Consider the following 14,483-nt stretch of genomic DNA (forward strand, 5'->3'; position numbering starts at 1 on the left):
TTATTATTTTTTTAACTGTAATGTAATGTGATCATTGCTGTCTGTATTGTATATTACAATATGCACAGTGCTGCACAGCTTTTGTGGCACCTTATAAATGAAAGATGATGATGACATAAATAATAATAATAATACTCTCTGTACTATACATTGGTCACTAGAAGAGGGTCTGGGTTGAATATTGGGCAAGTGGGTCTGTGCTGCAAGTTACTACAGCTTTTTTTTTTTTCAAATAATTTTGCATACACCTCATAGGTCGTATAAAACCACTCCCACATCACGCCCATTTTCTCTCACACCCTTTTCAGCATTGGAGAAACGATGTGTCAGCCAATAAAAAAGTAACAAGTCAGTCAAAAAATTTTTTTTTTATATATGAAACAGCCCAAAAATGTCCTAAGTCTGGAAAAACCCCGACCCGAGCTCCCCGCTGCAGCCGCCATGACACCCCCCTCCCTCGTCAGCTGACCAACGGCTGGCCCGCGTCACGTGGGTAAACACGAGCAAGTCGGGCCGGAGAGCAGCCGCGCTCTGTGATTGGCCGCCGCCTTGGTGGTGGGGGTAAGCCACGCCCACCGGAAGACGGGTGTGCTCAGCTGTTCTGCGGGCCGCTGGCGCCTTTAAACAAGATGGCAGCGCTGACAACGGACGGCATCCGGCTGAGTGCGGTGAGGTTGTGGGGGTGGCGGTGGCGGGAGTCACAGGGGGGAGCAGTGAGGGCTGACAGACGTGATTATTTGTCTACTGGCTGTTCCCGTGATAATACCTCAGATATCAGTCACATGACCCCAGTGATTACAGCCCGGGATGTATAACACACTGACTATAACTCCTCATTCATCAGTGGGGGGTTCTGTCATTGGAGGGTGGTGCAGGAGTATTACCCTAATACCCCTCATATACCCCTCTCCTATATAGCCTCCTGCCCCCGGGTGGGGGGTGTCAGTCCATGCTGGGGGAGGGGGCTGGTGGCTGTTTATAGTCTGTGAATGGTTAATTAGTTGTCTGGTAGAATGTGCCGGAAGTGTGAGGTTTTGGTTTCGCTTCCTGCATCTGACAGCATGTTGTGTAATAACCGCTACATTACTACTGTATTACTCACACACACAGAGCTGCAGGGATGGATACTGCATGGTATCTGTTTATATGTCACTGGCCTCACGCTGCAATCAGCAGATTATTAGTGCTGGGCTACAGGAAATATTCTTAGAAATGGCAGAGTGTTACTACATCCCTGTAATTTCCTTATTCACCTGTGCTGCACTGTTGGAAAGCAGTATATATGCATAGTATTCACCTACTGGTCCCTTGGTTAACACCAATGCAGAGTAGTTGTAAACAACTTAAATGGTTTTCATGTTATTGACCCCTTTGTAACTGTAGACTTTCACAATTTTTGCTATCTGATTATTGGAGAATTACTTTGTCATTGTACAAGTTTTTTTTTTTTTTTTTTCTTGTGGAGCATTGCTAAACATATATTTAATTTAATTGGGTTATATGGGAAAATTGAACTGTAAGGAAGAATGCACTTAACCATGAATCTGCCTTTTATATTATGTAGTTAGTGCAATGGGTTAAATTATTTTGTGACGTCTACACTCTGCAGGGACAATTTATGTGTACTTGGGTGGTGGACTCATACATTTCATTGTACTCCCTTTATTTTATTATGTTTATTTTACTAATGATATTTTGTTACTTTTAGATATTATTGCAATGGGTAGATTTTGGGAGGTGGAGTGTTGTTAAATTTGCAGAAATAGTAATAAAACCCCCCCACAATTTTATGTATTGTTTACCAGTCAATTTGTTAATCGCCAAATCTATCATCTTGGCCTTTAAGTCAACGTTTTTGTAATCTACCTCAAAATTCAGCTGACATCACAAGGCATTAAAATATTTTTTTTTTGTTTTTAAGCCAAAAAATCCCCATAAAAAAACAATTGCTATCCACCTGCTCACTAGAGTTGAATGCCACATTTTTTTTTTTTTTTTGAAGCCCGAGGTGCAGTGCTCCAAATCACCCAGTGTTGTAAAAAACAGTGCTGGGGGCTTGGGCCTTTGAACCCTTCCCAAAAGGGACAGGGCCCTGTTACTCCCCATCTCCATGAGCCAAAAGGCTGCTTAGGGAGATAAGGGTCTTCAGACCCGCTTCACCAAAGCTAAGGGGTCCTTTTAAGTCCCCGACCCCGGAGGCAAGAAGCCCCTTAGGGGGCAAGGGTCTTCAGGGCTGCCTCCGCTGCAAGGCTCGTGCAGTCCCCTTTACCCAGAGGTCGGCCAAACCTTTCCCTGGGGGACTCGCTCTTCAACTTCCCCCAGAAGGAGGGAGTCTCGGACAACTTAGGTAGAGGGGTGCCCCTAAGGGTCAAGCCCAAACCGTGCAAACGAAAATCAAACTAAGGAAATATGTGCAAAAAAAGTGCATACGTGCTATATGTTGTAAAAAAAAAAAAAAAAAAAAAGTACCCATAGGACCCAGCCACATGCCAGGAGGGTGTAAAAATTATTCTGGCCCAACGAAAGGGCTGGGACCAAGAAATAAAAGGTGGTGCAGGGTGTATTGTGCTCTGTGCATGTAATAGTGGGCCACCACTACCCGTGCATTTTCAGGTCACCTCTGGGCCCTGTCCCCCGGAGGCACAGACACCTCGAGCCACCAAGTCAGACCAAGCTTTCCCATGGCCCGTTCAGGCTCATCATCCCCCGTACCTGGACAGGTACTCACCTGATCTTAGCCAATAGGCTGAGAAGCGAGAATTGAATGCCACTGATCAACTCGAGTAGTCTCTCTGGATAAGCATTTTTGGCTGGCAGTGAAGGGAAGTCTTAGGGACTCACAGCTTTGATAATTTTGTGGCAGTCTGTGCTAGTGAGGTGTTGGGAATGGGGGGTTGTTCGATAAGTTGAGTATTTTTAAATTATTTTTTTTTGTGGGTGGTGGTGGTGGAGGGGCTGCTTGTTTATTATTTTATACAGTGCCGGCCCTGTGATCCAAATTGTGGCTCTCCCATTTTAAGTGGGTTGCTGTTTGCTGGTCGAATAGCATATTTAAATTGTAGAAAAGTGCTAAATTTTGCTTTTCTTTTAAAGAAAACTTCTGTTTCGCAGGACTGTCAAGATCCTGTGCTAGTTTCAGTCTGCTGCTGCTGATTATTCCAATGTGTGTAACCTTGTCCCAAGTCTGCTTGAGCTGATAATGAGCATCAGTGGGCAGATAAGAGTCCATGAGAAAATAAAATGATTTGGCCTAATAGGAGCATTTTCTCTCTTGGGCTGTAATCATTAGTGATTAGGGGGAAACTGTATGTATCCCAGACGTAGCAGTCTATGCAGTTAGCGTTGCAGATACCTGGGCTTCTAGATTGGTAGAATAATCGTTAAACTGAGTATACAATACAGAAAATTTCTCCCGATGCCATATCAGTAACTATTTTACCAACAACTGGGAGGAAAAAAAAAAAGGCCCGATCAGCATGCCGATTCATGTGTACACACTACACACATTTTACAATGTGACTGGATCACATATAAATAACTTGTGGTATGAATTTATTTAGAGGAAATAGCGGGGGGCGTTTATTTATATAAATTGACAATGCACTTATTTTTTAATATTGTGTATATTTTGAGATAGGAAATTGTTATTTCTGAGACCATGGTGGAAAATGTGTTTTTTCTGTTTAGCCTCTCTAGAGGAAATGCATTGTGTCTGATGTATATATCTGATACAATGAGCCTTTGTTTACAAAGCCTTTGGTGTATTGTGATGTGGGGAAGTGGCTTGTTTTGGGTTTTTGTTGTTCTGTGGGAATGTGTATTCGGCGACTGTCTGAAGAAGGTATTCATGTCAGATAGACCTTTTGACTTTCTAGTATGTATCCTGCCTCTGAAATAAGACGCAGTACATCACAGCAAGGTTTTTAAGAATTTCATAGCCAAGTGTAAATATTAGTGGCTTTGCAATGCATGTAAATCCATGTTTGTGTAAGCAGGTTATATCCCGATGCTAAAAATAGTCTATGTCTGAACTGTATAAAAGTCACTAGCTTGTATTGGAAACTTGTTCTTCTGATTTCAACATCTGACCCGATCACTGGTACCTCCAACCAGTGTCAGAGCAAATAAACATCTTGCTTCAAAGACCTGCTTGAAAACATCTTCAATATTGCTGTATTCCTGTGACCTGCAGATTACCCTAACTCTAATCCGTTCTCAGGCTGTCTCTGAGGTTTGGACCCAAGCTTTTCCAGTACCACCGCTCTGCCTGCTACCCATGCAGCCCTGGTCAGTGTGATAGGCCAGGGGGGATCCATCCACAGCAACCCTGATCCATAGTAAGAGGTCAGGAGTACCAGCCCAGGTACACCAGCAACGAGATACGCTAGCAGCGTCTGTTACAAAGAAGGAACCCGGTTCTGGATGCCGGTATAGGAGTCCAGTGGTGGCAGCCTTTGTAAGCCCCTCCTACTGCGGTAAGAGGGCGCATTTGGGATAACAAAAGGGAACAGTGGCAAACTAAGTCCAGCCGGTTCCCAGCAACAACAGACTGGGTGGCATAGGCGGTCAATCCTGTCACATACAAGATTTACCCTCCAACCTGTGCTCTTCATCTGTCATAACCATTGGCTGCAAAGATTGTGACTCTGTAAAATCCTGATTGTGAGTGCATAACCACTGCAGAATTGGAAGGACATCTTTGACTGAGATTTTTAGTCTCATTTAAAAATCAAAAGAAACGATATGATGTGCTTTCGAACAACCATCGTTTCAGCTTATCGTGTGATTGGCATGATAATGTGCTGAAAAACTTGTAATGTGCACCCGGCCTTACTGCTAATCCTGTGTGATTAAACATATCTTCACAACTGACTATAGGTAGTACATATGAACGTGCCATGTTCCATAAGGAATAGTCACTGTTGCCCACAGAATTACAATTAACACTATAGATCCCCGTTTCAGGTAATAAGCTTAATATTATTTTTTTTTAGTTGATCCATGAATTGCAGGTACATAACACAGTATTTATTTGTACTTACTTGATTTCATTTAGTTTTGGATGTGATTAGCTTTAACAGGAGTGGGAATAGGTACTTTTAACTTACTTGGGGCCTAAAAGGAAATCTGAATGTGATGGCCTAAACAAAGTTTTGGTTCACCCAGATGTCCCCGTTCTCAAGTTTTGGGAGTACTTATTAAAATGTGTGCAATATGTGGGAGGTACCAATATTCTGGTCACTAGGGATTGGTGATACCACTGAAGCATTAGGCACTTGGTAAACAGGACCAGGTTCATGGAAACATGAGCCTAAGGTGGCAGATGTATCCTGCCTGCCGTATATTTAGTTATTGTTTTTCACATATTTAATTGTATGTAACTAATTTAAAACCTAGCCATGGTCTGTGTGATTTATACTTATTTTATAGCGATGCAAAACCGTTGGGGCTGAGAAACTAGTGGACGATGTTAAGACAGTGGGCTTATGTGGTTCTGCCTCACAGCACTGGGGTCATGAGTTCAATTCTCTTTTGAGGAGTTTGTATGGTCTCCCTGTGTTTGCAAGTGTTTCCTCCATGTGCTTCACACTCCAAAAACATACTGGTAGGTTAATAGTAGAGATGAGCGGGCTTGGATTTCCGAAATCCGAGCCCATCCGAACAGTGTGGATCCGACGGGATCCGAGCACTGTTCGGGAACTTCCGGGCGGGAAATGAAGCCAAACCGAGGCTATGACATCCAAGTCTCGCATCGGATATCGGATGTCATAAATTCAGCGCTAGCGGCCGCCATCTTCATTCTGGCTGCGATCACTCGTGAGAGAGGTTGTAGTTAGGGAGCTCCTGTCCTGGTTTTCAGTTTAGTGTAGCTTTGTGCTGTGTCCTGTGCTCTGTCCTGCTGAGTCCAGTGGTGCTGCCTGTGTCCTATGCTCTGTTCTGCTAAGGGCATTGTTATTTCAAAATTATCCAAAAGTTCTTAATAAATAAAAAAATTATCCAAAAATAATTGAAAAAAATAAATAAAATAAATAGTTTAAAAATACTAGGTACTGCTGTATAACTCCAGTCCAGTGGTACTCTGCTGTGCCGCAGATAATTTGTAAAGGCTTTGCCGAGTGTGTGTGGTTTAGGGGTACGCTCTCTTGTGCTGCATATAATGTCCATATTCTTACTGGCAGGAAAAAAAGGCAGTTTGGAAGCCCCTGTACAAACTGGCTCTATTTTACCTGAGTTGTCCCCCCTCCAGTGTGTACTCGGAAAGAGTTTTTAGTGCAGCGGGGAACCTGGTCAGTGAGCGGGGAAGGAGGTTGCTTCCTCAGAATGTTGAAAATGATGTTCATAAAAATGAATTATCAATGCCTTAATCAAGTACAGCACTGCCCTCCAGATAATACAGAGGGACCTGTGGTTGTGGAGTCCAGCGGGACGAATTGATAATGTGTGAGGATGAGGAAGTACACACTGAAGGGGGCCAGGAATCAGAGGTTGAGGATGAGGACGACATCTTGCCTCAGTAGAGCCTGTTTAGTTTGTACAGGGAGAGATGAATAGCTTTTTTTGTGTGGGGGCCCAAACAAACCAATCATTTCAGCCACAGTAGTTTGGTAGCAGCCACAGTAGTTTGGTAGGCCCTGTCGCTGAAATGATTGGTTTGTTAAAGTGTGCATGTCCTATTTCAACAACATCAGGGTGAGTGGGAGGGCCCAAGGACAATTCCATCTTGCAACTCTTTTTTGGCATTATGTGCTCTTTGGGGCCTAGTTCTATCTCCATCAGAGATATTCCTGCAGGCCATGTCACCGGCACAGCTATGTTGGTGTTAGACGTGCGTCCGGTGTCCGCCATCTGTGCAGTGGAATTTAAACCAGTTGGAGGAGGTAGGAGCAGACATCTGTGCAGTGGAATTCAGACCAGTTAGAGGAGGTATTGTGGCCCCGGTACCAAATTGGGTACCGGGGCCACTCCACTACGCAGTCCAGATAGATGCGTATCAGATATTAAACTACAATGTTGGGGCCAAATCCAAAATTAATGAAAATGACCTGTCATCGTCAAAAACAAGAGGTATTGACGCGCTCGAACTACACCCTGTATATGCTGCAGAGGATGTAGGAGCAGGCAGCTGTGCAGTGGAATTGAGACCATTTGAAGGCGGAGGTATTGTGGCCCAATTTGGTATCGGGCCCACTCCACTACGCAGTCCAGAAAGCTACCTCGGTGCAACGTTTTGGACTAAAAACAATATTGTGAGGTGTTCAGAATAGACTGGAAATTAGTGGAAATGATTGTTATTGAATGTTATTGAGGTTAATAATAGCGTAGGAGTAGAAAAAAAACAAAAAAACAGGATTGTAGCTCTTTTTATGCTTTTTTAAAAATAAATCAGAACCTAAAACCCGAAATCAGAACCAAAACCTTTCGTCAGGTGTTTTGGCAAAACAAATCAGAACCCAAAACACTAAAGGTGCCCGGTGCACACCCCTAGTTAATAGGCTGCTATCTAATTGACCCTAGTCTCTCCCTCTCCACATCGATATTACATAGGAAAGCAGGGTGAGAATTTTTGATGTGCATGTGTTTTTCTTTGGTTTGGAAATTCCGATTGTTAAGACATGGTTAATTTGTAGGTTCAGGAGCTTACTTGTCCTCACATGGGTATTGAAGGACAACAGTAATTCTTAATATTGTCCCCCCCCCCCCCGTCCCCCCCCAACAATATAGCATATCTGATGGCCAGGACATCCCCTCTCCCCATTATCTGAGACTCTGCATTGTAACAGAACCAAGTGGGAAGTGACACTCAAATGGGATGCCTAGTTACCCAGGTTTGATACCTTGACTACATATTATGTACTATACATAACAGGAGGTGTAGATGACTCTGCCCAAATTAGTTTACAATCTAAGAATCATTGTCTTTCTTTTGTGGCATGGGCTTTTCAATCTCTCTTCCATCAGCCCTTGCAGTTGGGGCTGATGGGAATATGCTGTTTTACGATGACTGGGTAATGTTGGAAACTAAGACAGATGATGACAAGGCATATGGTGTAGAATACAAGAGTGGCGTTAATTCTACAGCTTAGCTGTTCTTTCCTTAGCTGACAATAACAACTCTGTATTTGTACATAAAACACAAAGTAAATTGTCTTAAGGATTTATTTGAATTAGGAACACAGTGGGCCGCTGTATATCATTGCAAATGTACTGGTTTGTGTTGTATTTCTGTATTGATTTCTGAGGCTGTATATTTCCATATAGGAGGAAATTTGTTTTTGTAACTTCTGAAGGCAGCTAATCGTGCTAATTAAGTCTTCATCTCAGAAGTTTCCAACATCTTTTTAGTCTGAATGCACAGCAGGAGGGTGTTACCTTTTATCCTGTCTTGTTAAAAGATGAACTCCGTGAATAATGCAACCAGCATGTAGTTTAGTTAATCGCAGATTTATCTAAATTTTGTTAAGGAAATTGTGTTAAATCCAAGATTAGAGAATATATTGCATCCTAATGTTAAACATTGAATGTAATATATCAGATGTTGTGGTGCCAGCTAGGATCAGGGCCTGGGTTACTCCCTGCCAACATGTCAGCAACAGTTTATAAGAAGCTCTGTTTGACCATGTAGTATTATACCATCTGAGCGTCTGGAGATTGCTAGTACATTTTTAAGGACTTATTGAGCACTAAAACATCACTCCCTGAAGATCCTGCCCAAGGCCTATTGCCAGCTGCATCCTGTGACCAACAGATAATTACTTACATTCTAATCAGTTCCCCAGCTGTCCTGTGTTGAACCCAGTGTCTGTCAACGCTCTGCCCGCAACACAGCAGTCCCGATGCATAGTAAGCGGTCAAGACATGCCTCCCCGCAGCCAAGAGGCACTGAAGCCGCTATACCAGCTACCCAGAAGTAAGCGGTTCTAGGCGCCGCAAAGAAGCCTAGTAGTGGTAGCAAGTTTCTCCTACAACTGTTGCGCAGTTGGCATTCGCAGCTGGCGAGTGTCTGGTGGCAAGGTGCAGGGCCGTAACTAGGGCTGTACGACAGGGGGCGACCGCCCATGGCGCAATGCTGAAGGGGGACGCAATTTAGGAATATTTTAGGTTAATTTGGTTAAAATTGAGGGCTAGGGTGGCGGCATTTGTCTTTCTCGCCCAGGGCGCTAGTATTCTAAGTTACGGCTCTGGCAAGGTGACACCAGTAACAGTGGATGACACGTACCGTCTTATTACAAATGATCTATAAAACCTGCATCATACATGAAAAAATATAAATAATTTTTTCCACCCCAAAAATTATCAATAGATGTTACAGGGTCTGTGTCTATAAATCTGATACGGAGACCTATAGCTGTACATCACTAACCATCTGGGAACTTACACATGTGGTCAGCCATTCAATGGAAATTATGTCCAAATAGCTTGGTCACTTTCACTGCTAAAAGTAGCAATACCTGGTATGTCGCTGGCAAGTCACAATGTATACACAGAATACATCTGATATTACCATAAGGACATATTACATTTCTCAATTGCATTCCATGCTAATCATTATCTATCAGGTAATGTCTCTGTTTCTTGTGAGCCCCCTACTGATATGGTTGATTAGAAGCTCCCGGCATCAGAGAGGGCAATAGGGGTTACACTAAAATGAATCGCTCAATCAGCTACAGTCATAAAGGAGATGTCTATTGAAATACTACTTTATATTTAACCTTCCCCCTCTGAAGGGTCTATGTTTAGTAGATGCTTGGTCCCCTGAGTATACCATCATCTAATTATGGTGGTCATGGCAGGAGAAATGTGAATTCTGGCCTGCTCTGTGCTCTTTACCTGTCTGTAGGAAGCACCAACATTTATCTATGTTACTCCATTTTAATGAAAAGTATAAAATTTGTATTGCGTTTACAAAAGTACTTGTGTTTTGATACTCAATAAATTTGAAAGCAGTGGTTTTGTTTTTTGTTTAAGCCATTTAACGCCTCTTACCCACGAGTACAGAAAGGCCATTCAAATGAAATAAATGCACTGGTCTGTGGCCATTATGAAACTATTGTGACCTATATTGTAAAGCTGAAACGACTGCACTAGATGTAATGCCACAGTACTGAATAATCAATGCTAGCCTAAAAAAATAAACAAACAATGAGACATTATAGAGAGGAATACAGCAATGGTGCTCAATCAATTTATAGGCACACAGCAGGTGGTGGACAGGGTGGAGTTACCCAAAATGGGTGAAAAAAATGCATAATTTTTCTGTAGTGCGCGCTCATATTATAGAGCGTGTCATGCAGTTCTAGTAGCAGGTTGTAAAAGCAGTCTTATTTAACAGTTCTATGGACTGGGGGACTTATTTAAACACCAAGGTAAAGTGTTTTTATTAAGATTTCTTAAATCTTGAAACTGGCTGATTCAAAAGATGAAGAAGCCAGGCCTGGGGGCTTGTCCGGGACCTTACCTCCTCTGTTGAAACTTGGGTCAGGTTATGCTGATGCATTGCTGATTTAAGGCAGCTCCACCAAAATATGAAGGAGGCGCCTGAACAGACTTTTTACTCTCTTCGGAGATCATGTTAAAATAGAAAAGCTAAAGTCCCGTCTAGAGGGTTTAATCAACTGATAAAAGGTAAAGCAGTCAAGAAATTGCACACCTCGAAAAACAGTTACAGGACTACCTATAGGAACATAGAGTATTAATAAAACACAGAAATAATACAATATAGCTGCTAAATACAAATTTTTCTAATATTATTCACATCAAATCCATAAAAAAAAAACTGCTGAAGATGTGTTTATATTGGATAACTTAATGGAGCCATTAGATTTTCCTAGAGTAGTTCTGTGAAGATACAGGGTCTTTTTGATCACTCAGACCGATACCAGGTGCAGGTGTAACACCATTGTATTAGTTCCAGTCTTGATTATTGTAACCTTCTCCTTATTGGCCTCCCCTGGCTCACCTCACTCCCCTTTGTTCTACCCTTAACATGCCCATGAAACTCCTCTTCCTTTCCTTTTCCTCTTGCTCTTCTGCCTCCCCTCTCTGTTTTGCCTTACTCTGGCTCCCCTTCACGTACAGAATTCTTTTCAAACTTCTTACCATCACTTACAACCTCCTCTACATCAGGCAGCTGCTACGGTACACTTAGTGGCATTAAGTATGTGGTCTGTAAGTGCCAAAGTGTACTTATCAATGTTGGGCACTGATCTATGTCAGAGAGTAAGAAGGGTGAGGAGGTAGAGTCATGGAGGTAGTGTTGCAAATCAGATTGTGAACTCTTTGCCAGAACCTTGTGATCTTGGGGCATGACCACCAAATATGATAAAATTAGCCATTCTGGCCACAGAGCCTCCAGCAAAGCTCAGAGGAAGCAGGAGATATACAGCTTGTAGGTGGGTGGGGACCAAATACCACCTGTAGAGTAGCTTATATGTATTCTCTTTAGTGCATACACAGATAGAGCTCTTAGCAACTCGCATCCTAATCTTGGAGCATTTGTCCACATCCAATTCCTCACCCAGGTCATCTTCCCATTTCAACTCCTAACTGGCCAAAGATCGTTGACGAAAGGCTACCAATAAACGGTAAAAAATAGAGATCTCCCAATGGTCATGCTGCTATGTTCCCGAGTTAAAGCTCTAAATAAACAGGGAGACAGACTTGTCCAACACATCTGTGCTGCTACTCGCCTGCAGATAGCGAAAGAGTGGAAATCCCCCCCACCCACCTAGCCTTCAAAGTGTAGTTTCCCGTGTGTGGTACTTGGCCACTATGGAATATATTACCAGTCTTCTCCATGACAAAATTCTAAATTTCCACAAGGTCTGGGACTTCTGGTACTCCTACCATCAAGCAACAACGCCTGCCACCTGAAAATGTTCTCCTCCGACATATACTTAAGATATACCCCTTCTCCCCTTTACCCTCGTCCTTCCCTTCTTTACACACTTTTTCTATTTTCTTTTCCCCCCCTTTTTTCTTTTTTTTTTTTCCCCTTATTTTATAGAAAAAAAGTGATAAAAATTATGTAATAACTTTATGGAGTTCCACGGTAGTTGAGTTCTTTATAATTCATTGGTAGACTGGATCAACCTTCTAGTCTAATTTACATTTCCTCATCTCTCTTATTTATATAGATTAATTCATTGTTAAAATACTAAAACAAATTTTCTGTAATAATCTGCTTCATGTTTTGTAATAACTTTCTATACTTTCATCGTTATGTCTTGATTCATCTACCTCAACTTATTTTTTATTTATGTAACCTACTGTGTGGATCTCATGTTCTTGCAAAAATAAAGAGATTTAAAAAAAAAAAAAATAGAGATCTCTTGTAGGATGGGATTTCCTAATACAGAAGAATTCTGTGGGTGAGAGATTCCCAAATCCAAGATTTCTCCTGAGTTGCCCCTCTCCACTGGAATGACCTCCCACGCTCCATCTGACTGTTCCCTAACTTGTACTCCTTCAAACGGGCACTTAAAATTCTTCCTCAAAGCCGACCAGACTTCCACTTAACCCTCTCTCCATACTCATTCTCATCACCCTTCTCTTCCCGATCCTTACTCGCTCCTCCAGCGCTTGATCCCCTCTTCTGACTCTTTGTGCCTCCTGTCTGTTTCCCTCCCTTTAGGATGTAAGCTCTTACGAGCAGGGCCCCCCTGTCTCTATACCATTTGTTCTGCTCCAACTTCTCTATATTGCTATACCTGGATTTTCTGCTCTTGGTTTACTCTGGGTTTGTTCTGTACTGTTTGACCTTGTATAGTCAACTGTTTGTATTGTGTACAGTGCTGTGTAAATCTTGTGGCGCCTTATCAATAAATTACAAATTTCAATATACAATACATGATAGCCAGGTGAGCAACAGTGTCTTGGTAGCATCTCTTAATACATGGCGCAGCCCTTGTGGGATTTAACACAAATAACTGACCCATGTCTCCCGGCCTGGGATGCCCGCTCGTATTTACAATAGATACAACAATAAGTTACAGGTTACAGTCTCAACACGAAGGTGCCTTACTCAGATGGTCAATGGGGCAAATTCAGTAAACCACAATGTTCCTGAGAACATCGCGGCTGTGCGTTTTTACCGGCACTACAGTAAAAATATCTGATCATTTTTGGTTGCAGCTCTGAGGTGTGATCATAAATGAGTGACTATTTCACTAAAAAAAAAATATGTGAGCAAGGTGTCTCCACGCCGCGCCGGAGGCACATTGTGAGTATTTTTTGGGGGGAATTGAATCTGCCCCTATGCATCTTTAGACTATGGCTGGGTACACACTACAAAAAAATTCTCCCAATGCAATATCGTTAATGATTTTATCAACAACTGAAAGTCTCGATCGTATGTATACACTATACACATTTTACAAGATTTACCTTCAGATCTGTGCTATTCATCCATCATAACCATCGGCTGCAAAGATCATGACTCTGTATATTCTATAGAGATCTATGGACACTGCCGGTCGTGAGTGCGTACACACTGCAGAATTGGAACAACATCGTTTTATAGAGACTTTAAGTCCGTTTATAAAAATCAAATCAAACGATACGATGTGCATTTGAACGATATTTGTTGATCCTTGGAGAGTACACACCTATGTGATATCGAATCTAACGATCATTTATCGTGTGGTTGGCCTGATAGTCGGGCGAAAAACCTGTAGTGTGTACCCAGCCTATGTCTGCTTGCAGATTGCAAAGGGCCCGTTTTACCACTTAAATTATAACATGTGACTTGTACTAGGCAATTATTAAATACGTATCGTACATAACTGTGTTTAATAATAGCATAGTTTTACTTAAGAAATATATCAGAACATCGGCATGCTGTATAGTCAACATATATAGCAACATTCACAGTACAACATTTACAGTTTTAAACATTGAACTGCTGGATAAATTGGGCACTAGTAGCACCACAAGTGTTGTGCTTAGAGGCACCCCTTTAATCAAGGTCCAGTGGTAGGGATTGAGTGGGGCCAGGGCTGTAAAAGTCCCTTAGTGGGATCCTCTGTTTCCTCACAAGTTCCAAGACTGTAGCTGTGTTTTTAAGACCTCTCCCCAGCACAGAATACAACCGTTCATTGGTAAAGAATGACATGATCATAGGGAAAAACTAAATTGGCAACACTTTAAATAATAATACAATTGTAGTGCATTCAAAGTGCACACTGAGGAACCCTGAAAAATTGCATTAAAAGTGAAAAAATGTCACACCTTCTCTGCAAACCTAAAGGCACCAAGAATATCTGACAAAACACAATCGACACACCCACAAAAAAAGTAAATGATCAACTAAAGGAGACGGCGTCTTTCACCCAGGGCTGCGATCTACAAATATCTTTTATTACTTCCCCTTTTTATTGACTGCCAGAAGATTTACGGAACTTGAGATGCAACCACATAAGCTTGTGTAACAGCTATGCCAGGGTCTGGCATGTGGCTGGATTCTGCAGTGCATTGGGAATGCAGGA

General features: G+C 42.2%; 1 protein-coding gene across 1 annotated transcript in view; it reads left to right on the forward strand.

Annotated features, from left to right (window-relative positions):
• Positions 1-559: 559 nt before the first annotated feature.
• The window catches only part of MORC3 (MORC family CW-type zinc finger 3), a 36,992-nt gene continuing 23,068 nt past the window's right edge, over positions 560-14,483 (forward strand). Inside the window, exon 1 of the mRNA XM_075197229.1 lies at positions 560-668. Coding sequence (XP_075053330.1) covers positions 630-668 — 39 coding nt within the window. The 5' untranslated portion in view covers positions 560-629. The remainder of the gene's footprint in view (positions 669-14,483) is intronic.

This window comes from Mixophyes fleayi, chromosome 2 (assembly GCF_038048845.1).
Source record: "Mixophyes fleayi isolate aMixFle1 chromosome 2, aMixFle1.hap1, whole genome shotgun sequence".
NCBI classification, from domain to species: Eukaryota; Metazoa; Chordata; class Amphibia; order Anura; family Limnodynastidae; genus Mixophyes; species Mixophyes fleayi.